The 25,649-nt window shown below is 40.0% G+C and overlaps 1 protein-coding gene across 2 annotated transcripts; it reads left to right on the plus strand.

Moving 5' to 3' along the window:
• The first annotated feature begins 3,060 nt into the window (after positions 1–3,060).
• nadsyn1 (NAD synthetase 1) lies at positions 3,061–25,433 on the plus strand. 2 transcript variants are annotated; one of them, XM_044190274.1, is made up of 21 exons: positions 3,061–3,253; positions 6,101–6,161; positions 6,400–6,516; positions 8,278–8,331; positions 9,225–9,314; positions 10,341–10,392; positions 10,529–10,617; positions 10,720–10,837; positions 11,262–11,393; positions 11,754–11,825; positions 14,044–14,168; positions 14,315–14,363; positions 14,513–14,615; positions 16,044–16,212; positions 17,521–17,656; positions 20,899–21,005; positions 21,398–21,529; positions 21,988–22,057; positions 22,838–22,966; positions 23,960–24,154; positions 24,389–25,433. In XM_044190274.1, the coding sequence occupies exons 1-21, from the start codon at positions 3,076–3,078 to the stop codon at positions 24,422–24,424; spliced, it is 2,214 nt and encodes a 737-aa protein (XP_044046209.1). In that variant the 5' UTR covers positions 3,061–3,075; the 3' UTR covers positions 24,425–25,433. The 2 variants fall into 2 exon arrangements, with proteins under 2 accessions (XP_044046209.1, XP_044046216.1); XM_044190281.1 differs by having other exon boundaries at positions 3,136–3,390.
• Positions 25,434–25,649: the final 216 nt, after the last annotated feature.

A 25,649-nucleotide genomic window follows, 5' to 3' on the forward strand; every position in this document is an offset into this window, starting at 1 on the left:
TGTTTGTGTTCCCATGGTGGTGAAGTGATTCAATATTATATCAAAGGCCCAGTACAGCTCATATTCATAGAAATAATAATAATAAACTTAATTTGTATAGCACCATTCATACAAGAAATGCAGCTGTAAAAGTGCTTTACAGCAAAGAAATTACACACACCGAGTGGTTCACTAAGAAAAGATATAGAATGAGCAACTGACCGGGATAGAATTCCATAATTAATCTAAAATAAGATGGAAAATACAAAGCAACAAAACCCACTTGATAATGATAGGAAAAATAAGAAAAAGATGGGAATAGAATACATTGAATGCATATTCACATGAAAATAGACAGAACGAGCATAAAAACATTGATAGAATGTAAGATAAGACGGAGAATAAAACCCACTTGATCATAATAATAAAATAAAGTAAAAAAATGGAATACATAGAATGCATCAAATCAAGTAAAATAATTTTACGTGCATACTTGCATTTTAAAAGAAGCACAGCAGTGCCTAAGTGTGAAGCAAAGTGCAAAAAGAGTTCCATGGCTGCATGAGGAAAGTCTCCGGCTGATTCTGGGAACCTGCAGTAAACCAGCAGCAGACGGCCGCAGTGTTCGCAGGCGACTAGTGAACAACGGAGTTAGCATGTAGCTTGGTCCTAGCCCACTGAGGGCTTTGTAAAGGAGGAGGAGGAGCTTAAAATAATTCTCAATGTTACAGGAAGCCAGTGCAGAGCAGATACAAGTGGACTGATGTGGTCTCTCCTGGCTCTGGTTAATAGCTGAGCTGCAGAGTTTTTTAATCGAGTCGTCTTTAAAATAAAGGCACAAATCGGTTTTTCAGCATCTTTTTAATTTATAAATGGCCGTACTTCAGCTATGTGGTAAAAGCTGGTATATATACAGAGGTGTGAAAAAGGAGCAATCACTTTTTCACACATGTAGGTTTGGATTTTGTTTTCTCTTAATAATAACAACCTTCATTTAAAAACTGCATTTTGTGTTTACTTGTGTTATCTTTGACTAATATTTAAATTTGTTTGATGATCTGAAACATTTAAGTGTGACAAACATGCAAAAAAATAAGAAATCAGGAAGGGGGCAAACACTTTTTCACACCACTGTATGTGTGTGTGTGTATATATATTGATATAGCTACCATAATCAATATTTTTATATTAACAATGGATCAAATGACAATGTGTAATGTGAAAGATATCGCTTGTAGTGATGAACCCACAGAGATTTAAAACCCAGCTTCCCTCAGCTCTGCAGAGCTTTTTGACCTCTTTTCGCTCACCGTAGTGCTTTTACGGCCAGTAACTTTATTGTTCCGGGGCAGTCTCGCCGCTCTCACCAGCCGGTGGCCGCAGCAGACAGCTGTTTTCAGCAAAGCTCTGGTAAACCCACCACCTGTACACGACCTGCTCAGTGCCAAACAGCAGACAGGCGCAGTTAGAGACCAGCTGGTGGGACAGAGCAGGCATCGTCCAGCAAAAGGCAGACCCAAACAGAGCTGAAGGCAGAGTGAACGCTAGACTTTCCGCAGGTGGCCAGAAGCACGACTCCATGAGTTCTCTGTTGCTCATGTCTGCTGGATGTTAGCAGACATGAGCAACAGAGAGTCTGTCTGGAAATTAGAAACTATTTGCTAACACGTTTGCCCGAAACAACTTTAAAAGGTGATAATATGTCAGAGTTGTATCTGAAGTTTAAGTGTAAAGTCAACGCAAACTACTACTTGGATGAAGTGAGTTTCACACTGAACCGAAATGGATCTGTGGCTAATGGAAATACATGCACTACCACGTCCCCAGAACTGCATCAGCATGGGCTGCTTTTATGATAATGGCCTTCAGCAGTGGTGGTGAAATACTTACGGCCTCGAGTCTACGATGAGCACATGGTCCGGAACCCAGATAAAGATCTACTGTAATATTACTGTAAGCACTTCTGTAAGCAGGAAAATATCTAATGAAGATAAAAACTGAAGCCAGTACAACACACTTATAGCACAGTTGAATTATTCATGGTATTCTCAAGACATTCTCCTGCTGCCTCTGTTATGTGCTGAAAATATGAAAACGTTCTGATGAAAGGCTGACGTCACAGTATTTAATTTTTCTGAACTCACCACCTGCAAAGTTAGCAGCCGTCGACACAGAGCACAACATCAGGTCCGGGGGCCACTTCAGGTCGGTGGGTACACGATGAGCGTCCCACTCCGACTTCAGATTGGAGACTGCTTGCTCATTGGAGACCAGTGGGACTCCCCACAGCTGCCTCAATGTGCCCCCCTCGACATAATAAAAAAGCGCTTTGAGGACATTTTGCAAGTTACTGCAAAATAGAAGTTAGAAAGTTAGAATAGGGACAAGTAAGTAAGTACGTTTACTCAAGTACTGTACTTAAGTAAACGACCAAGTAACCAAAACTGTGCCTGAGTATTTCTGTTTTACTTCATACTTCCACTTCACTACATTTCCTAAGAAATATTGTACTTCTTACTGCACTCCATTTATTTGACCGCTGTAGTTGCTAGTTACTTGCATTATGAACAACATATGATGAGCTTATAAAATGTGTTTTTTCATGGGTTAGTGGTTCCCAACCTTTTTGACTGGTGACCCCTTACTAAAGCTGGGACACCTTCCTTCCACCAAAGACACATTTTCCCTGTAAACTTCTCAGATGGTTTTATTTTAATAACTGTTCAAACCCCAAAGAGGTTGAATTATCCAATATAACAATTACTACAATGAAGCATTAGATTATTATTCAAGATTAGAGAAAAGATCAAAAAATGAACACAGGTTTATGTAGCGGACCTTTGTTTTTTCTTCTTTATTTTCAAACCTGACTCCTCAGATTGATCTGTGGCCCTTAGGAGGCCGGTACCCACTGGACTTCTTCCCAGCTGTAGAACTAGTTAAAGCACTACCTCAACCAGCTGCAACAATAACATAACATGCATAACAATCGTATAATGTCATATACAATAACATATCAGTCAGCTTTTTCTGCAGAACCACTACTGTACTACTATTCCGTCCCCACGCGCTCCAGGCGTGCAGTTCGCACCACGAATGACGTCGTTTGGCCATTATCCTGTGGAGGGCAGTAATGCTCCCACAAGCGTCTTAACTGCCACAATTACAGCAGCCGAAGAAGAAGAGGAGCGAGGAAGACTCAGGACAGGACAGGACAGTCCAGTCCAGTCCAGTCCAGTCGGACACACGTCCTTACGGAGAGGCAGGTGGACAGGTAACCACCGTCCCCGCGACCTACTCAGTTTTAGCAGCAAACTAGCAAGAGCATGGGACGGAAAGTGACTGTTGCCACTGGCTCGCTGTGTCAGTGGGCTTTGGACTTTGAAGGCAATTTGGAAAGAATACTGAAGAGTAAGTCGGACTATTACTACTAGACAGCTGTGCATTTGAAGCTCTTTCAGCTGTAACATGTCACGTACAGGCTGTCACTGCCGCGGGGTGTAACAGTGATTCCGTTAGGACTGCAACATGAGTCGCCTTCTGCTGGAACATTTATTTGTCAAAGTGGAATTGCAGTGTGGAATAACAGACAGACGTGTTACTCATACGACTTGCAAGAACAAAGTTACTATCAGTTGTAGAAAACACGGTTGCGTTCCATTTTCAAAGCCTGTACCCCAGAATGCAGTGCCTGCCACAATTTGATGAGTCACGTGTGACAGGAAGCAGGAAGCACACAGGTTCAAGTGCATGGGGCCAGCATTCAGCCACCAGACCTTTTTAATAAGACTACATGTGTCTCACACAGAGCCTGCACCAGTGCTGGCAAGTTCATTTACTCAAGTCAAAATTTAGGTAGCCTACTTCCATATTTCCATTTTATACATTATATCATTGAATATCTTCTAGTGCTAGAAATGTTGTACTTTTTACTACTCGACATTTATTTGACAGCAAGTTCCAAGTTATTTTGCAGATTAGGATTTTATACAAAAACATAAGTATGGCCATTTTATAAAACATGAGGCATCAGGGTTTTTTGTTTGTTTGGTTTTTTTTTTAAGCGTTATTTAAAATGAATTTTGACGTAACACATGATAGCATACAATGAGGCATTTGGATACATAAGTCCATCTCGGTAGTTTAGAAAATTAGTTTTAGAAAATAAAAGTATCGGCCCAGATAATTAGAGGTTGATAGACCCATACATATACAAATGAAATAATGATCACTTTACTTGACCACCAGAGATCATGGCTTTAGGCGAAATGGCCAAATGAAAGAAGATAAGGGAAGAAAGAATCCAACACAACCAAAGGAGATTACTGACAAGAAAAGAAACAAATGGAGCAAATTCTTAAAATTCGCTCCACCTCCATAGTACATATAACACACACACACACATCTTTAGAGTATACTGTTTTTGCTGTTGGTATACAAGAAATCAACATACTTAACTGTTTGATACTAACAGGAAGTGATACAATACTTGTCCTGTTGGATGTCAGTCAAACTTCGACTTTGCATCACCACCAATTAAACTTTACAAAGACAAAGCAACATTTTTTTCCAAAAAGCTCCATATGAAATGCACATTGGTAAAATAAACGTGCTGAAAAGAACCTGCATTTGAATCCCCTGCATTAGACACAAAGCCACTCTGGTGAAAGATATTGCCTCCCACACAGTCACTTTCAGTTTGCGTGAATATTTTGTGGACTGAGGTTTTCCACTGATTTTCAAATCTGAGGATGATACATCTTATCTGATAATATTATTGACAGGAAACGTTTGCAAAGAAAGTAAACTGAGGTTCAAACATTCAAAGGAACTGTAGTGAGGAAACTGGGCCGAGTTCAGACCAGGGCAAGCTAAGTCTGACCTGATCATTTTCCTGTCAAAAGTTTAGTCCTAGTTGGTTTTACAGAATATAGGGTTAATATGAATTCATGAGACAGTGAAGGGGCTTATGGACATGCTGTAATTGGACAGATAAAATGTTCCCAATGACAACTGACGCTCTTCAACGCCACGGCTACCGAAACCCACGAAGTGTGTGTGTATAACTCTGAACTTAACAGTGCCCTTAAAGTTTTCATGTTGTTTTTTTTTTTTACAACATTAAATCAAAGTAGATTTGGCTTTTTTTTACACTGGTCAACAGAAAAAGAACCTTTTAATGTCAAAGTGAAAAAAGATCTCTAAAAAGCGATGGTCAGACCATAGAAGCTTCTTCCAGCTGACGTCAGTCTCCCACGTGCCTTCAGGTGAACTCATGCTGAGATGTCATGGAGAAAGATGTGGGCAAATCCCAGGCAGGGGAAGTTTAAGGAAAGCACTTGTCTTTGCATTTTCAAAACCTTTTATCACACGCCTGTCAGCTCCAGCTAGCTAACATGACACATGGAATTCCACAGTGAGAAACGGCAGCTAGTAGCAATGATAATGCTAACTGTGACTATACAAAGTTTGCTCCACAGGTAGTGAGAAATGAACTGTGAGTGTCCCAAAACATAAACCGGCAGCATGGGTTAAAAGCTCTGAAACCTCCCTTCAAACTCAGTCTAAGAGCACACACGCTCCCTCTTTCTGGACATATTAATAATGTCAGCACGTATGAAAATCCTGCTGTTTAGATAACTGCAGTGTAAACAGACAAAGCTTCACTCCTGACAAACTGCGTCAATGCAGGGTTTCATAAGTCTTATTGATCAGCTGCACAGGATCATGAAAAGAGACTCTGCACACCTGTTGACACCTGACATCTTGACACCCATTACTTTTGTGATTTGTACAGTTGAAGCTACAAAAACAACATTTCACGGGGGGGGGACGGGGTTAACATGAAATGCAATGAACAGTGCATCTCACTGATGACCCGTCTAGACGAGGGATTAAATGTCAAGATATGCCTCATCTGCTTTGATTTTGACCTTTTTTTAAATCTGTCTCTCAGAAGTCTCCCAACTTTGCGGAAGTACAGTACTGAATCATTATAGAAACGACTAAATAAAGGAACTGACTTCTGCTTCCACCACTGGTCAATGCACACTAAACCAACAATAATTTTTGCCAAAAAGCAATAATCCTGCCTGTTGTCTGTCTGTGTGATTCTCTGCAGGTATTGAGATTGCCAAGGCTCATGGCGCCAAATACAGACTGGGCCCAGAGCTGGAGATATGGTATGATGGGAAAAGCATTCATTAGTTTCCAAGACGCTTGCTTAGGTTTCACACTGATATGAGTATATCCCCATTATATGGTTATCAAATTTGTCTTTGTCCAAAATATCATCTTTAGAACTACTGGACTAACAGCCATAAAACATTGTCAGTGCCTTGTACCTCAATAGTGTTAGAGTTTCAGTTTTACTGTACTCAGCTGACCCGTGAGATTTTCTAATTCACTACATTTTTACAGCGGGTATGGCTGTGCAGACCACTTCTATGAATCGGACACGTTGCTCCACAGCTTTCAGGTCCTGAGGACGCTTCTGGAATCTCCCATCACCCAGGACATCATCTGCGACGTGGGAATGTGGGTATCACCTTCAAACAGACCAGTCCAAAAGCAGTATTCAGTCAAGCAGTCCTGCTCAAACAATGAGTATCACGTTGTTTTGGGCAGATCGCCTGCTGAACAACTAGTGACAGCAGTGGTGGAATGTAACTAAGTACTTTTACTCAAGTACTGTACTTAAGTACAAATTTGAGGTACTCCACTACAACTCAGAGGCAAATATTGAACTTTTTACTACATTACATTTGTCTGACAGCTTTAGTTACAGGTTACCTTTCAGATTACATTAAACAACTTTTCATACCCATAATGTCCAGTTAAAACCATGTATCTCCAAATGGATGGATGAAGTGTTCCATTATGGGTGGAGAAAATTCTCCTACTTCTTAAGCTAAACAAACTATTTAAACCCCCCTCGGATCAGCTGGAAAATAATGCTGAAAACAGGCTGTTTTTCTGAGCTCATGCAAAGTTGACTGCGACACTACAAACATATGATGATCTTATAGAATGTGATACATTGCTGTAGATTAAACTACCTAACAGTATATAAAGTAGTTCAAATTAGTTCAGCCTTAAACATCTACAGCAGTAAAATGCAACATACACATTAATGCAGCAGGAATATTAATCCAGAAACGTCAGCTATCATAGGAAAACACTGAAAGGGAACATTTTCTGCAGAATGAGTCCTTTATGTACTTTAAGTAAATTTTGCTGCTAATACTTACATACTTTTACTTAAGTGAGGTTTTGAATGCAGGACTTTTACTTGTATTGGAGTATTTTCACAGTGTGGTTTTAGTACTTTTACTCAAGTAAGTGCTAACTAAGGGTAAAACGTCTTTAAGCAGCCTAGTTGGGAATAGGGTCTAAGAGACAGGTTGATGGCTTAGATGAATTAATCGTAAGAGTTAGTTGAAGAAGGTCGATAGGAGCAAAGCAGTCAAAATATATATCAGGTTTTACAGCTGTTTCCAAGGTTCCTGTGTTTGAAGACAAGTCGGCAACGATTAAAGGCACGACTCGATGAATTTTTTCTCTAATAGTTAAAATTTTATCATTAAAGAAGCTCATGAAGTCGTTACTACTGAGGGCTATAGGAATACATGGTTCAGTAGAGCTATGATTCTCTGTCAGCCTGGCTACAGTGCTGAAAAGAAACCTGAGGTTGTTTTTATTTTCCTCTATTAATGATGAGTAGTAAGCTGCTCTGGCATTATGGAGGGCCTTCCTATATGTTTTAAGACTATCTTGCCAGACTAAACGAGATTCTTCCAGGTTGTTGGAACGCCATTTCCTTTCAAGTTTTCGTGATGTTTGCTTTAATTTGCGGGTTTGGGGGTTATACCATGTAGTTAACCTTCTTTGTTTTATTATCTTCTTTTGTAGAGGAGCGATAGAGATACAGGATACAGCAGGAGATACTTGAACATTTGAGAGTTTATTTCATATCAAAGGGCTTCGATATCCCATAAATCATAGGTAACAGTTGTTGCACTGCAAACTGCTGTGACTAAATATTTTCAGTTTTTACTCGTTATTAATTTAAAAATGACCACCATTCATAAACGCCATTCATAGTGAGAAGATTGCTCGGAACATAGGGCACTCTTAATATTTGCAGCTCGCATTTCTGAATTGAATTGACAGGACAAGTTTGTTTTGCCTAAGAAAAACCCCACAACAACCTCACCTTGTGTAGCTTCAAGTCTGGTGTCACATTTGACAGTGTTTTGGAGTGAAAGTTGAAAGTGTTTTGGATTCTGTTCCCCTCAGGCCCATCATGCATCATAATGTGCGCTACAACTGTCGGGTCCTGTTCCTCAACAGGTATGTCAACACACCAATCCAGTCTCATAAATGACATGTTTTTTTTTTCTTTTTTTATACATTTATATAATTTGACTGGACAAAATCTTTCTCATGATCAGTTGGGAGCATACAGAGCACTTGCAGATGGAAATGGCCTACTGTAAAACTTCAATTAATAGCCTGGGCTTTTATTTGCTTCAATCACTTAACCTGCCTATATTTGGGACAGGCGTGTCTGTATGGGTAATAATTGAGGAATGGACACATACTCGGACTTTATGACTGCTTCAAATGTAGGGAGTCATCCCTTTTTTTTTTGTCTCTCTTGTTTGTCATGTCGATAAATCTGAATGAATTATACTTTAGTGCTCATGGTTTCTGTAAAATGAACTCAAGGATTGAACTGTGGAGAATCTAACGATGTGTAGCATGTCCATATTGACAAAAGTTTAAACATTTATATATGAATGCACGATCTAAGCAACTTAGAACTAGCTCAAGCGGGCGACTTGGTGGGCTTTAAGAGGTTTTATACATCAAAACGTGTTGTCACACTCGGCCAGTAAAGGGGATCTGCGTTTAATTGGGGCTCGGCTTTTAATTGAACTGTTACTATATATATCTCTATATATATATATCTCTATATATATATATATATATATATATATCTCTATATATATATATATATATATAGAGAGAGAGAGATATAGATAGATATAGATATAGATAGATATAGATATATATCTATATCTATAGATATAGATATAGATATATAGATACGGAGAGAGAGAGTGTATATATAGAGTATTAAAGTATTTCTGATTCTGATGATATATATATATATATATATATACACTGTACTGTACTGATCTAGAGATATTATCACTCAGCATTTTTCTTCCATCCTGTAGAAAGATACTGCTGATCAGACCTAAAATGCTGATGGCCAACTATGGGAACTACAGAGAGATGCGCTGGTTCTCACCTTGGAACCAGTTACGGTTGGTCATCACTCAGAAGTCTACCACAGACTGTGACACTATTTTAATCCCTTCTTATTGCTCTGTCTCTCTTCTATCCATATCTCTAACACTAATTGTTGATATATTAGTTACATAAGCAAATTATTTAATATATTTATTACTTTCATTCGCAATGGATTTTATACTTTATTTGTCAGTGTATCTGGGATGTTTTACATATAGAACTGTCCCAATTATTAAAGATTATATTGTTGATATTAAACAACATCAACAATATTATTAAACTGAACTATCTAAATCTGACAAGTCTGTTTGTCTGTAGGCCATAAAAGAGTACTCCAGCAATTTATAAAGAGACAGTTGGTTGAAATCTGTGCAGCAGATGCCTGAGATATCCTGACGTTTACTCTCTGGTATGGGTCAAAATATGCTCCAGTGCTCCAGTTACCACTGGCACCACTGTTACTTTTACTCTCCACATCTTTTCTAGCTCCTCTTTCAGCCCTTGGTATGCAGGCACACACATGATGTTGTTGACCTGTGGGAGGTGTAAGCATCTGTTTCTCTGTGATCCTCCATGACCTACAGATACCCATAACACCCTACTCTGCATAGGTCCACAGGGACATTTAGTACTTCACAGAAGTATAATTCCAGCAAAATCCCATGCTCCTAGTTAGTTACACAGCCTTTCTGTTAAAACTTTGTAGTGTGTACGCTCAAGCAGAAATTACCCAGATGACATCACCAGGGCCATTTTTTTCAGATTTAGAAAGCTCTGCTAGAGTCAAAGAATACATTACTGTTTTCATAGGCTGAGTAGTACTCCCCACTACCATATTCGAGTTGTTGAAAGGTGTAACAGTTTCCCTATGATTGTAGTCTTTGAGCTCAAAGATAACATATTTCCCAAAATGCTGGGAGTGTTTTATGAGGCCAAAACTCTGATTCAGTTTTGTTTACCATATGTGATTTTATTTCACTTTTGGAAATGACATGAATGGTAGTGAAAGTACTTTTTGTCTTTTTGATTGTCTCTTCAAGGCAAGTGGAGGAGTATTTCCTGCCCAGAATGATCCAGGAGGTAACAGGGCAGGTACAAAAGCTAAGACTTTGACATGTTTAGCTAAGACTGATCAGCTAAAAGAAGACCTAGGCCATTTTCTCTCCACAGAAAACATTAGCAAAGAGACAGACAGTGTTTTTTATTCCTGTTTCTTTGTGTTCATCAGGATACAGTCCCATTTGGTGACTGCGTGCTATCCACTAAGGACACCTGCATTGGCACTGAGATATGTGCAGAGCTCTGGAACCCCAGAAGGTAGAGGACTGAATAAGGATACAGTATGGGTGTTGTAGTTTTCTGTGTGCTGTCTGAAACAATCTTAACTTCTGATGACTGAATGTTTTCTCCTTTTCTCAGCCCCCATATTCAGATGGGTCTGGATGGGGTTGAAATCTTTACTAATTCGTCTGCTAGCCACCACGAGCTCCGCAAAGCTGACCAAAGAGTCAACCTGATCAAGTCAGCCACCACCAAGGTATACTTTAACCAGGAGTCCTTACACATTTGCTTGTCTATTCACGTAGAAACATGAAAATGTTGTGATTATGCTTGTTACAAAAACATGTTGTGTAAGATTATTAATACTGGTCTGGAGTTTTATTTGCAGGTATTAAAAAAAAATCACAATTGCACTATTGGTCTGAAAATTTAGCAATTACATTATGTTCTACCATCACCTTACCAAGAGACTTTATATTGGTTTTGATTTTCATTTGTCACTCATCTGTACTTGCGCAGACAATGCAAAGCAGAGATCACCAGAGGGCAGTGCTGTATCACTGATGTAGGACGTAGTACCACCATAACATCCTGTGTTTTTAGTACATTTTCCGCTTTGAGTATGCAATAGTTTGACTGAAATCAGTACTGCATTCAGTGTATTGTTGGTGTTGTTTCAGAGTGGAGGTATCTACCTGTATGCCAACCAGAGGGGCTGTGATGGAGACCGTATCTACTACGATGGTTGTGCCATGGTGGCCATCAACGGAGACATTGTGGCACAGGGAGCACAGTTCTCCCTTAATGATGTGGTATGTATGGACATGAAAAGAACCAGACCCGGCTCGGAACGTACCTGCAAATAAGTGTCTATGTAGTTGAAAATCATAAATGATAATGTGAAGTGACATTATTGTAGGTGTGGACAAAAAATAATACATGTTGTTTATACTGGAGGAAGCCAAATCAGTTGTGGACTGCAGTGTGAAAACATTAAGTACTTTTTGTGTGTATACTGTATGTTTCCTGTGTGTGCAGGTGTATTGGGTAAGTGTTGCAGGGCAGGTCATACAGTGAGACAACAGACAGACAACATGCCTTCGTCACAAGAGAACCAGACTGATTGTGTGTGTGTGTGTGTGTGTGTGTGTGTGTGTGTGTGTGTGTTGTAGGAGGTGATTACAGTCACTCTTGACCTTGAGGATGTGCGTAGCTACAGAGGAGAAATATGCCAGCCAAACATGGTGAGAAAGCACCCCCTTCCAACCTTTGTAAAAAAAAATCATCATGCCAAAATCATAGCCGATTGCTTTTACTTATCGCTATGTACTTACTTATATACTTTTATGACAAAATAGCTGCAAAACTAATTCCCATCAGCCTCAGCTGTACTCTGTGTTTACAGCTGATCAGAAAATGTTGGCATGCTAACATGCTAAACTAAGCTGGTGAACATGGCAAACATTAAACCTGCTGTACATCTGCATGTTAACATTGTCATTGTGAGCATGTTAGCACACTGACATTAGCATTAGCATGTACAGCCTCACAGAGCTGCATGTGTGGCTATAGTTTAGCCCATGGTTAGCTTTGTTTTATCAGTGAGAGTTAGCTGAAATGTAGCGTTTAGCATAAGTGCTGTTGCTACGGTTACCCTGTTGTTTAACATACTTTAGGTTGCACGCTGATTTAGAACAGTGGTTAAACTGGTGACTGGAACTACTGTATGTTTGAGGTGTCCTGATGCACCATGTTAATAGGTATTTGCCCTCCAATCAGAAACAAGTATCTTCTTTAACTGTGGTAGTGTTTGTCCCATTGGTAATCTGAAGTAGCTAAATCTGAACAATGACCTTTTCGTAGGTACAAAGATAAATCTAAAGTTCTTATTTTTACTGTATTTATTCTGTGACCTGTGTCCCCGTAATCTCCTAAACAGTGGAACTTAACTGTAATGTGTTGAAAAGCCTCGGTTGTATAGTATGTAAGGGGTGTAGCTGTGTTTACAGTTGAGTGTAAGTACTGTATGTCTTTATTGGCCCTGGGTGAAAATAGCAGGCCTGACATGTGTATGTCGCATATTACAGCTAATGAGACTGGAACATCATCTCATGATGAGGTGTCATGATTAGGTGCCTCTCTCTTTACAGACCTGTGAGCAAGTCTGCTTATCTTGCGACACAAATCTCAAGTTAGGTTAAGTTAGGTTCGTGTCAGATCTCCGCCATTAAAGGTCAAGCCTCAAATCATGTTTTAGGTGGAAATGGAGGGAACTGAGTCAATATTGCTCAGATGTACAAAATACCTTAAATATTTCAATAGAATGGAGGACAAATTCAGTCACTCAGATTTACAACACAAACAATATGTTAATGTGACATCAAAAATGATGCCACTGGAACACACTTGAACAGTCTGAAGACAATCCATGTCCCATGTTAAAGCTGCACTAATCAGACGCAGTCAGAGAGCAGCTGCTGAACATAGCGGAGCATCTAGCAGCTAAAGAGCCAGATGTTTCCCTCAGCAGCTGCTGGAGACCAAACACAGAGCTGACAGAGAGAGAATATTGGACGTACATTCATCAGGTGACACAAACATGGCTCCAAATAAATGAATATCTTGTTCTGTGTCTGCTGGATGTGTAAATAAGCAATATGTTTATAAGTAAATAAGCTGTTTGCTAAGACGTTCACCATAACAACTTAAAAGGCGATAATATGTCAGATGTTGTTTCTACAGCCTGTTCTGCTGCCCCCAAGTGACAAAAAAATCAATGAATGCAGCTTTAAGTAATAAGGAGTTGGTTGTAAGTATTGAGGAGAAGCATTTTATTGCCTTTAACATCATTGTTTTGGTTTTCAAGCGACTAGCTGGTAAAGAAACATCTAGCAAGCTAAAACTCAGGTATTTTTCTCAGGAGTTGGTGGAGACCAAAAGTGAATATTGGACATTTGTCAGGTGGAGGGAAGCACAACTCCAAATTAATGTTATTGTTGCTGGATGTGTAAATATGCTACTCTTTGCTAACAGCTGTCAACCTCATAATAATATGCGAGAGGATGTGTGTTCACCATGTTACGCTGCCCCCATGTGGCCAAAAAAAATCAGTTAATGCAGCTTTAAGTGAATCTTTTTACACATTAAGTTTTTACGCTTTTGTTGTTTGATTGTTTCTCTCTGAACATGTTAAAATTCATATTTAATTTCATTCTCTTTACTTTCTAGCATTTTTTAGTTGGTTCAGTTAGTCACAAATAGCTCAGTTACAAGTGATCTATGGCTTGTAAACAAATGTCAAATGGACTCACATACATCTCCTTCATTGGACAGATATCCTACTGTTTTAAGACATTTCTGCAGCGGAAAACACCTTTTATCATTTCCTGATCACTGTTAGTGATAGTTTTGTATGTTTCACTTGAGTATGTGTCTCTTTGTGATTCTCATACTATGTTGTAGGAAAGTGAACCCAAACCTTGCTACAGGGTCAAAGTTGACTTCTCTTTATCCAGTGGTGATGATATCTACCTCCCTACCCACCAACCAATAACATGGCACTTTCATACTCCAGAGGAAGAGATCAGGTACAAAATACATTTCGTTTGGTACAAAATATGTATTTTTTCTTAACAGAAAACCAGAATCATCTTTTAGCTTTTGAAAAGGGCCAGTTAAAGAAACCCTCTATGCAGAAATCCATTGAACAGCAGTTGACACCTGTGTTGCTCAGTCTAGGGCCGGCCTGCTGGCTGTGGGACTACCTGAGGAGAAGTGGACAGGTGAGGAGGAGAACACACACTGAAAAAATGCTGCTGTGTGTGTCTCATAAGGATTATTAGGCCTTAAAATAACTGAAATTAAGAAGTAATTAGATTTTGACTTTGGGAACTCACTTTGCTGTTTGTGATGGTTCTGGTGTGTGTCCCAGGCTGGTTTTCTGTTGCCTCTGAGCGGGGGCGTCGACAGCTCCTCCACCGCCTGTATTGTCCACTCTATGTGTGTGCTGCTCTGCCAGGCGATAGAGGACGGCAGTGAGTATGATTCAGTTTGCCTTAATTTCAATTTATACTAAACACACATATTCTCTCAATGTGACTATTGACACATGTTCCTCTAAAGGATAAGGCTGGATATATTCTGTATTTTCCATATTCTCAACAAATTCCATGAAAAGACCCAAACCAGCAGTGAACGTATCTACTAACAGGTGTTGTGTGTATCACAACCTGATGGATCTTCTTCCTCTGAGCCGCAGAGCTCACTGCTGTCCAGAAACTGTTAAAACTGATCAGTGAGCCGCTCTGTTGCACTGGGTGTCATGTTCCTTCATCACCATGAACGCACACACTGTAGTTTATTCTGACTCAGTCCCACACACACCGTCCTGCTGCCCCAAACACTCACTACAGCACCACATGTGGATTCATCCGCTGCTGAAAATAGTCCCCTGTTTTATGAAATTACTGAGCCTTTTTGAAAAAAATTTAACAATATATTTGTGAGTTGTTTTTAAAGATTTACGTCTTGGTGCTGAGAGCCACAGACAGGGTAGGGAAATATATATTGAGGGAGACTTACTATTACAATGTTGGTTTTGGGCTTCATTTTTGCCAATAAAAAAGCAATATATGTTGGAAACTGTTAGCATGGTAAAGAAGCAGGGGGAACAGTACAACAGAATGAGTTCAATTATGCTTTTGTAAAGCAATAACTTCCTTCCTTAGAATCCAGCCTTGGACCTTGGTTGGTCTTTGGTCTTGGTCTTTCCTGTCTCACTTCTCTCTAACAAAACAGAAGTTCCAAAAAGTCTATTCTTGTCAATCTGTACAGCATACAACACCCTCTGTCCTTAGACCCTCTCTATTCGCATGAGGAAAAACTCCCCCAAAAAAACTCTAATGAGATAAAAATGGAAGAAACCTCAGGAAGAGCTACAGAGTAGGGATCCCTCTCCCAGGACGGACAGAGAGGAAATAGATGTGTGTGTACAGAATAGACTAGAGCGGTTTAAACTTTACTGTGGGCGGTCTGGAACACACACATTTCAGGAGCAGGTGGTAATGGTCAGAAATCCAGTGGGAGCTGTTGTAAAATTACAGTATAGACAATCATGATGACAAAGGTTTGAGGAGATCAGACAGGTATGAAAGGGCGAGCCCTTTACAATTTTATGAGTCATCAGAAGCACCTTAAAGTCTGATCCAATCTCGGAACCCATCGGCCATCATCTGACAACGATTAAGCCTCTGGGGGCAACGGCCGATGTTTCAGGGCTTCCGATGTAGCCAGCGGATATTGGAATGATGGATATCTGGACCAAGACTTCCTTTTCTGTGCGCTGGTCATTGTTTACAGTACAGCTGGCAATCTCAGAAACCATCGGCTATCTTGGTGTGATATGATCAAATTTTCTAGTTTTAGTTGAGATTCTAGTTGCTGCATTCTGAACCATCTCTCAGACAGCCAGGTACTGGAGGATGTTCGCAGAGTGGTAGGGGAAGACTCCTACCGTCCTCAGCACCCAAGGGAACTGTGTGGTCGCATCCTCACCACCTGCTACATGGCCAGCGAAAACTCCTCAGGGGACACATGCAGCAGGGCCAAAGACCTGGCCAATCAGATCGGCAGGTAGGCACGATTCAACTTGAAGGGCTTTTGCTAACGAGATTGTAAGATGCTATGTGCTGTACAAAGGAGCATACAAATGATGTGTTTGAGAATCAGGTGTCAAAACCAAAGACCATTTCATTTGTTATTCAGATTGTGTAAAATCAAACTTTAATAATGGCCAAGAATTAGGTGACTGCTAATGTCACTATCAATAAAAACTAAAATGTCTAAAAATAATCTGGTTAAAGAATGAGGTGGTTTTTAGTATCAAATGATCATTACCATAATACAGTACTGCACAAGATGAATGGAATTAAGTGATGCAAATATGCGGCATATAATAACACAATTATAGTGTTAGATTGTTATAAGAAGAAAAATATGTATATGAATTACCATGTATGCAATGGGTAAAAAAGTAAAGTATACTGAGAGAAAAAATGAAAATGTACATGTCAGAAAAATATGCAGTTTGACAATAAATGACAATGATATACAAAAACACAATTATATGCCTTAAAGTATGAAGATTTGAGGAAAGAAATAGAATAGATTAGAATACACTGTATTCACAACAGTAAGGGTTCAGTATAGACAGAAAGTGTGAAGGGATTATCAAAGAAATCAGAATTGATATGAATTTATGGATGAGCATTCAAACATGTTGAGAAGAGCCTGATCGATATGGCATGGCCAATATTGGCCAGTTTTAGCTCATCGCAGATGTTATTGGTATATATGTCAGCCATATGTCAGAGTTACGCGCTGGAACTATTTGTTGCTATGCTAAACTAATTGCATTCTTGCTCCTAGACATGAGAGCAGTGTCAATGTTCTCATCTAACTCGTATTTGTCAGTACAGAAATGCCAAAGCTACTTTGTACTGTATGTTTGAGGTAATTTAGAAACAGTGTCTCCATTACAAAATGTATCTCCATACAGCACTGAGAAGTTGATTGAAAATCCAGTCTCTTATGTCCAGAAAAAATGGGACTACAGTGCAACTTCATCTGTACTGTCAAGTCAACAAGAGGCTCAGTAACTTAATTGAAACAGAGTTAACTTAGTAGGGAGTAAAAAAAAACCCAAAACAACTCAAACAAGTACTAATAAGAGTTGTGGAATATCTGTTTGCCTTGTTGGTTGTGTGGATGAACACATAATTGTGTTCTTATCAAAACAAAGTACAAAGTGCTTCACAACAAGAGAAATATAATACCACAAGAAATAAGTATAAATAATAATTTTCTGTAGAGTTATTCTCCTTTGAGTTGCTTTGGAATAAAAATGTTTTCATCCCTTGTCATTTGTCTCTTGGTTTGCAGCACACACATGAATATTAACATAGACATGGCAGTGAAAGGCATTCTGGGTATCTTCTCAGTGGTTACTGGAAGAAGGCCTCAGTTTCGCGCCAGTGGTGGAAGCCACAGGGAAAACCTGGCTCTGCAGAATGTACAGGTTAGACACTTACGCACACTCTATCTGTATCTCTGTTTCTGTAATCATAATGGTTTTATCATCATGACAGTTTCCTCTCCTTATTCTTTGTCAAGTCGATTTTATTTATATAGCCCGATATCACAAATCACAATTTGCCTCAAGGGGCTTTACAATCTGTATAGCATAAACACCTTCTGTCCTTAGCCTCCTGATTCGATTGAGGAAAAACTCCTCCCAAAACCTTTTTAACGGGGAAAAAATGGAATAAACCTCAGGAAGAGCAACAGAGGCATCCCTCTCCCAGGATGGACAGACATGCAAAAGATGTGTGTACAGAACAGAATAGAAAACAAAAACTAGCAGAGGGTAAGATAAATGCAGTCGATATCAAAAAGTTTGCAGTCTGTTAATTGAATTCTCGTCAGCAGGATAAACATGGACTATAAGTACTAATATTAATAGGTTCATTGAGACTGAGAATGACCCGCCGGAGGTAAAGTGGTAACAGGTACGAGGTCTGAAGTATAGAAGGTTAAGTACTAATTTAAAGTTAAAGCAAAAGGAGTTTTTAGCTTAGATTTAAAGGCCAACAGACTCAGACTGTCTGACGTCAGCAGGAAGATTATTCCACAGAAAAGGGGCACGATAGGTCTTGTGAGGTCTTTATTCACTTTTTTTTAGTTCACAAACATTCTGTTTAACCACAGTCTTCACACTGATGCTTCAGTAACACAACTTTGACCATTTTGTAGTTCTGTTTTGTATAGGCTTCACCCTCTAAGGCTATCACTACTGGGTTCATCCCTGCTCATGCAGCACTGAAGACTTACTATGTGGGCCCCTCCTCGCTCTCACCCTGTGTATAAATTGAGATGAGACCAGACAATCGGCTCCCATTTTTCTTCAGCTCTCTTCGACTTTCGCAGCAGCTGTTTGACAAGGAAGATGTCTGCATGTGTCCAGTCTGCCAGACGGGATGCATCATGGATTATGATCTGCATGCCCGTTGTGAGTCGTGCCTTGGACCAGAACATGCTGGCTTGGCCCTCACTCGTCAAGCCAATTGCCCCTCTAGTGTTCTCACCTTCCTCAGTCTGAGAAGCAAAAGATTTGTGGCCAGTGCGGGAATCTTATTCTGTAGACAAGGCTCTGGACATTTTGGATCCCGCTGTTTTTGCTGCGGGGCAGGAATCAGATGTGGGTCGCCTCTAGCTCCCATCCTCCTGGTGGAGGAGCAAGATCTTGATAGCGACCCGATGGGTGTTCGCCCAGGGAATCCTGGGCTCCCCCTGTTTGCTAGGCTTGCCAACCAGTCCCAACAGTGTGGCTTCCAGGGGTAAGTGGCAGCCAACAAAACTGCCCTGCTCGTATATTCCATGGCAGATCCGGCCGCACAACCTAATGTCCTGCCCATCAAACAGGTGTAGAAGATCGGCAAAACTTCCTGTGCTGTCCTGGCAGTGTGTGCTACCATCGCAGACAGTGATCCATCGCAAGGGAAGCACAATGCAAATACCAACTAGAATTTTTAAAATAGTAATAATTAATGGTAGAAAAAGAAAGAAAAATGGTAGATAAATACGCATGAATGCAGTGGCAGATATCAGGCAGCACGTGGGAACTCCCGTGGAGCGGGGACACGCTCTTCCATGCAAAGGGAACGATTAGGAGTTATCTGGTGATAGGCCAGCGTCGGTGGGTTTGACCCCTGAACAGGAGCGCTTAGAGAGACTGGGCCTCTCTCGGGATATTGTGCAGGCCGCTAGAGCCGCCTCTATCATGGCATCTTATACGGCTAAATGGTCGGCTTTTCAGCGCTGGTGTGTGGATAAAAGACTGGATCCCACTGCGTGCTCTCTGTCTTGTGTGTTTTCTACAGCTATACTGGTGGATAGAAATTTGGCTTTCAGGATGTTACCCGCACTGGTTAAAGCCCCTTTTGAACCTTTCGATCAGGTCCCACTTATTTTTATCCACCAAAACGGCTTTGCTTTTGGCTCTGACATTTGCTAAGAGGGTTAGTGACTTGTCTGCTCTCTCAATGGCTCCCTAGTGCCTCAGAATTTGAAGAGACCGTGGCTCTGCTATTTTGCGTCCTAACCTGACCTATACACCTAAGAGCATCACCTGCTCTTTTAGGTAAAGGGTGTTAGCTCTGGATGTTTTTGCCCCTCCTCATAAATCTAAGGAGGAAGCCACTTCTCATCTCCTCTGCCCGTTGTGTGCACTGTCTTGCTATGTTGGGTGTCCAGCAGGTTTTCGCTGTTCCCAGTGCTTATTTGTGCACTACAGAGAGCAATCCCAGGGTCTTCTCCTGTCCGCACAGCGCCTGTCACAAGGGCTTTGTGAGGCTGTTTCACAGGCCTATCTTTGAAAAATCCAAAACAGGAGCTGTGTTTTTTGGACGACTTTATGAAATATACTGCTGACAAAAAAAGGCAACAGAGCAGAAACAAACAGCCTCTGTCCCTGTATGATACAGCGAGAGAGAACAGAAAGAGGTGGGCGCGGCAAACTGGGGTTGTGAGTAAACGCTAAAATAAGGTGATAAATAAGTAGAATTAAATTGGTAAAATAAGAAATAACCTACTAGAGTCATTCTGTGGGAAACACTATATTTGTTAAGCTCTAAGCTGCTCCCAATAACCAAGCATAGGCTGCTATAAATTGTGTCTCTAAGGCAGACAGTGGGATATGTTGCACATGTTGCCTGCCAATAAATAAACAGTTGTCAATTCATGATACTTTCTCATCGCTTAATTTAATACTTAATACACAATGTTGTTAAGAATAGTTAAATAAATAAATAATGCTACACAATAAATAGAAGTCTTCATATAGACCCCGTGATCAGTGATTGGTATCGGCCAATACTGCTTTCAGTGATCAGCCCCAAAAATCCTGATCGGAGGACCCTTAACCGTGACTCCAGATACTATGAGTATAGGCGCAGCCCTCTAAACTGTGGGCCCCACTGGTTCCTTTTACTAGCTGAAGAAAAAGCTGTTTTGGAAGCCGATTGTCTGGTCTCATCTCAATTTATGCACAGTGTGAGGCCGCGGTGGGGCCCACGAAGTACATGGGCATGGTCTAAAAGTCTTCGGTGCTGCGCAAGTGCAAGCACCGAAGCACCCACTAGCGATAGCCTTAGAGGCCTGCGCCTATACTCATAGAATCTGGACTTTAGGTATGTAACGTCTTTATCTGTGCCGGAGGCAGTTTTGTATTTACTTCCTCTGTGTGTGTGTGTGTGTTCCCAGGCCCGGGTCAGGATGGTCCTGGCCTACCTGTTTGCCCAGCTGAGTCTGTGGGCCCGGGGGAAGCCAGGTGGATTGCTGGTGTTGGGCTCAGCCAACGTAGATGAGAGGTATTACCAGAAAATAATTACACTGTGATTTTGGACTGTCTGTTTGGAGTCAAAAGTTGACAGTTGCAAACTGTGAGTTTGAAGGTTTCTGTTACTCAAACTGGCCCTCCTGTATTGTCTTTCATTGACTCACTCAGTACCTGAAACAACATGCCCCCACCATCACAGCTGTGCTGCTTTCAGTTTGAATGCCTGGTAACAAATGTTAATGTTTGGTGTAGGAGGCTATTCACCAAAAACAATAACTGCTCTGTTCACTGGCAAAATGGCATTCACAAAACATTGTTAGTGTAACTAAAGCAGTGCAACTACTGAAAGATAAATGTTATTTTTCTCCAGACTAGTACCATCTTTGTGGAGAATAGTTACAGCCTAACTTTTCTCCTGCTCAGTCTGACAGGGTATTTCACAAAGTATGACTGCTCCAGTGCTGACATCAACCCAATAGGAGGGATCAGCAAGACAGACCTAAAGAGCTTCCTGCTTTACTGTGTTGAGCAGTTCCAGCTCACCAGTCTGAGAGGGTAAGGTCAGCTGAGAACACATACACCTATATATATATGTATGTATGTATATATATGTATATATATATATATATATATATATATATATATATATATATATATATATATATATATATATATATATATATATATATATATATATATATATATATATATATATGTATATATATATATATATATATATATATATATATATATATATATATGTATATATATATATATATATATATATATATATGTGTGTGTATATATGTATATATATATATGTATATGTATATATATATATATATATATATGTATATGTATATGTATATATATGTATATATATATGTATATATATATGTATATATATATATATATATATATATATATATATATATATATATATATATATATATATATATATATATATATAAATAAAACAGAGCATCTTGTGTGGTTTTGGTTTCCCTTTGCAGCATCCTGGCCGCTCCACCCACAGCTGAACTGGAGCCGCTGACAGACGGACAGGTGTCGCAAACAGATGAGGTAAGACATGGAAATATATCTGTAGAACTTCTTATAGAATTACAATAAAAAGAACCAAACAGTTATCTTACACCTAATAAATTACTTAACCTGAAAAATAGGACGGTGTAGTCCCTCCTTCGTCCAGGAGTGTTCTATCGTAGAAAAGTTTTCAGTCGTAGTCGTCTGGACGCTGTTTTCAGAATCAAGACGTTTCGGCTCCCATCCGGAAGTCATTCTCAATTGTGAAAAAATGGGACGGGAACTCAGAAATTTAAGCTACTCTGTGTTACATAAGCCCCGCCCTCAGGAAGGAGTCTGCCTGAGTATCTGTTGATTAGCTAGTTTCACCTGAAACTGACCTAATTGTTTCAAGATGGCCCAGTAATCAGTAATCAGGCCTATTGTTTTCTGGCTGCACCTCCCTCATCACTGTTAAGTACCTGATTAGCATGTGATTGGCGTGACCAAGGTGCCAATACACTGTGGTAAACTTTGGGCAGATTGAATCTCAGACCACCATTTCTGTTCAAAGAGGGGTTTTCTTTTTGCAGAAAAATGGCTTCCTTGAAACCAACTCATTGAGAATGACTTCCGGATGGGAGCCGAAACGTCTTGATTCTGAAAACCAGATGACTACGACTGAAACCTTTTCTACAAGCTGAAAAATACTTAACTGGGATATGACTAGCAGCTCTGTTACTCTGTGTAAGGGATCATAGCCCCGCATTTGCTTCACTTCTCATCCTCCTTTTCCTGTTTTCCATCTTTGTCTTACCACCACCACGCCTCCCTCCCCAGGCAGACATGGGGATGACTTACTCTGAGTTGTCGGTGATTGGACGACTGAGGAAGATCTCTAAGTGTGGCCCCTTCAGTATGTTCTGTAAACTCATTCACATGTGGAAGGATGCGCTCTCACCCACGGAGGTCAGTTAACTCCTTTGCAGTGTGGGATGTTTTTCTGCTAGTCCTCAGCTTTGGGATAATCTGGTGTCCACTTTTAAATAAACTCAGCCACAGAAAAATGCAGAGCACACATTTTCAGGCCAAGTGTGGATGTCATAGATGTGGAGGAGGATTTTCAACAAATCTGTAATGCATTATCGACTTAAATTTAATTTTGTGATTATTTTAGGGCTGAATGATTTCAGGAGAATATGTAATTGTGATTTTTCTGACCAATATTGCAATTTCAGTTTTAATCGCCTGTATTCGAGGTAGAAGACACACTTGTACCAAGAAGAATCACAAATTGACCTTCTTTCTACATGAATAGAATCAGAAAAAACAATGCAGTTGATTGTTTTTATTTTTTTCTCAAACCTGTCAGTCAAAGAAAAGTCAACTAAGTAAACCAGACTAATTTTCTATGGATACATTGAGGAGTTTAGCCCACATTTATTAAGTTATTATTAGTATAATTAACATTACTCAGTAATATTCCAATATACTGTAATAATGACATTCATAAGTGGCTTTATAACAATATTAATTGATAATGGCTACGTAGTTTATCCATTCTGGTAATATTGACAAACCGCTGGTTTTGGACCATATCTATCTTGTTTCATGGCAGCATAAACCTAAACTAAACCGGAGTCACGTCTGACTGTGTTTGATGGCGGGCTGATGAGCTCTAATGTTCTGCCCTTTAGCTGCTTGAGCCAATGTTAAAGTTTCACAGACTGACAGGACGAGCTGCTTAACAGCTCTAAAGCTTATAACGATGATATGATGTGCTTAAAAATTGAATGAGAGAATTTACAACTAACGAGCGACCTGCTAGCAGCCAGTCTGAAGTGAATGTGAGGCAATCTCTACATCATTTATCTTGAGCAAGACCCAACATTGAAAATGTGTCTGTTGAACACAGATAATGAATATTGTGCATTTAGCAGCTGTATTGTCGTCTTTCTTCAGGTGGCCCAGAAGGTGAAGCACTTCTTCCGGATGTACTCAGTGAATCGCCACAAGATGACCACGGTGACGCCGTCCTACCACGCAGAGAGCTACAGTCCTGATGACAACCGCTTTGACCTCCGACCTTTCCTCTATAACACACGCTGGACCTGGCAGTTCAGGTGCATCGACAGCCAGTTAGAATCAATGCACAAGGCAAGAACTTTGTTTCACTTGATTCTCTTGTTAGGTGGTGGGCTAGACAGAAAAACAAAGTCAAATCTAACAGACAAAAGGAGGATAATGTAGACACACAGGAATGAACTGTGAATAAGGTTAGCCAACATGCTCTATCCCACTACTCTATAGGATTTGGTAGAGCTGGACACAAACAATGGTGACTTTGGCTAAATAACATCTTTGACCCATTTTTCATTTCCTTTCCCACAGGTGGCCCTGATGGCAGCAAACACCCCAAAGCAATAAGAACCTGAGGTCTTCAGTGTCCAGTGAAAATCCATCAGATCTGTGATAGATCAAAAAGATCAAATATTTTGTCCAGCTTTCAGTAAAGCCAAATACTTTGTACTGTGCTTGCAAGCAGGGGAAAGAATCATTTTATGGGACTATTTAGAACCTTTGTTCTACTTCCGCCCTTGTCACATTTGTGACAGCTGACTACATGCCATCATTCCCAAAAGTTACTACGAAGCATGGGATCATTTTAAGTCTTTTCCCCATGAGAAATGCAGTAATGCAGTCATTTGTGACAAATATGCAACATTTTTAATCACTGTGTAAGAAATAACAGCTGTTCCTACGATGGCGTATTAGGGCCATTGTAGGTGGAAAAAATAAAATTACGGAGCTGGGGGAGGGGGGTAATATTCTGAGAAAAAATCTTGAATATTCTCTGAGATTATAAAGTCATAAATTTGCGAGACATAGGTTTGTTAGCGAATTGAACACAGACGCTGGGCTCAAGCGAACTTTTTGGGCTCAACCCTCCACGTCCAACTAGCGCATTGCAACTTGTATCCCCCTTGGCCGTGCTGGGAGGGGACGGTGATTTCACTACCCCACCCCTCCCCTAATGTTGAACATGGGCCCCCCTTCTTCATTAAATTCCTACCACAACAATTCACTTTACCCTTGGACCTAGCTGGTTCCCGGCTGTGTATGTTATAGCGGTACATACTGTATATAGCCGGGCTTAATCTTGCACACCAATCTGAACCTTGTGATGAATACCAACTGGAATAAATCTGTTGTGTAGCTCTTTTTGGAAGCCTAACCTTGATTTTTCTAATGTGACTAAAGCCACTGCTGGGGTTTTCAAAGTCGATGCCTTATTTATCCTGTGTGTGACGGTGATGTTTTTTTAGATGTTTTTACCTGTATACCTGTAAGAAAAACTGCTTCAAACGATACAATCTTTAATTTGCTTCAGTATAATCACAGGATTGTATTTCAAATAAATATTGCTGATATATAATGTTCAGTTTCTACATTTGTTATTAGAAACATGAATGCCTGTCAAAACCATGGACTATATTTGACTGAAGATTCTCAATCATTTATCTGAAGCAATAGGTTTGCCCTAATAAGCCTCCTCTTACCTTACATCACTTTTTATTTAGGTATAGCTACAAAAAACATGCTTTTTACATTATGGTTGTATAACAACTCATGCTTCAAACTTTTTGAGGTG

This window comes from Siniperca chuatsi, linkage group LG1 (genome assembly GCF_020085105.1).
Source record: "Siniperca chuatsi isolate FFG_IHB_CAS linkage group LG1, ASM2008510v1, whole genome shotgun sequence".
Lineage (NCBI taxonomy): Eukaryota > Metazoa > Chordata > Actinopteri > Centrarchiformes > Sinipercidae > Siniperca > Siniperca chuatsi.

Excerpts from the sequence above, each read along its gene's own strand:
- nadsyn1 (XM_044190274.1), top strand. The coding sequence starts at position 3,076 with ATGACGTCGTTTGGCCATTATCCTGTGGAGGGCAGTAATGCTCCCACA. Across the intron at positions 9,315-10,340 it reads TCACCTTGGAACCAGTTACG|GCAAGTGGAGGAGTATTTCC; the intron begins GTTGGTCATCAC and ends TGTCTCTTCAAG. Across the intron at positions 14,616-16,043 it reads CCAGGCGATAGAGGACGGCA|ACAGCCAGGTACTGGAGGAT; the intron begins GTGAGTATGATT and ends ACCATCTCTCAG.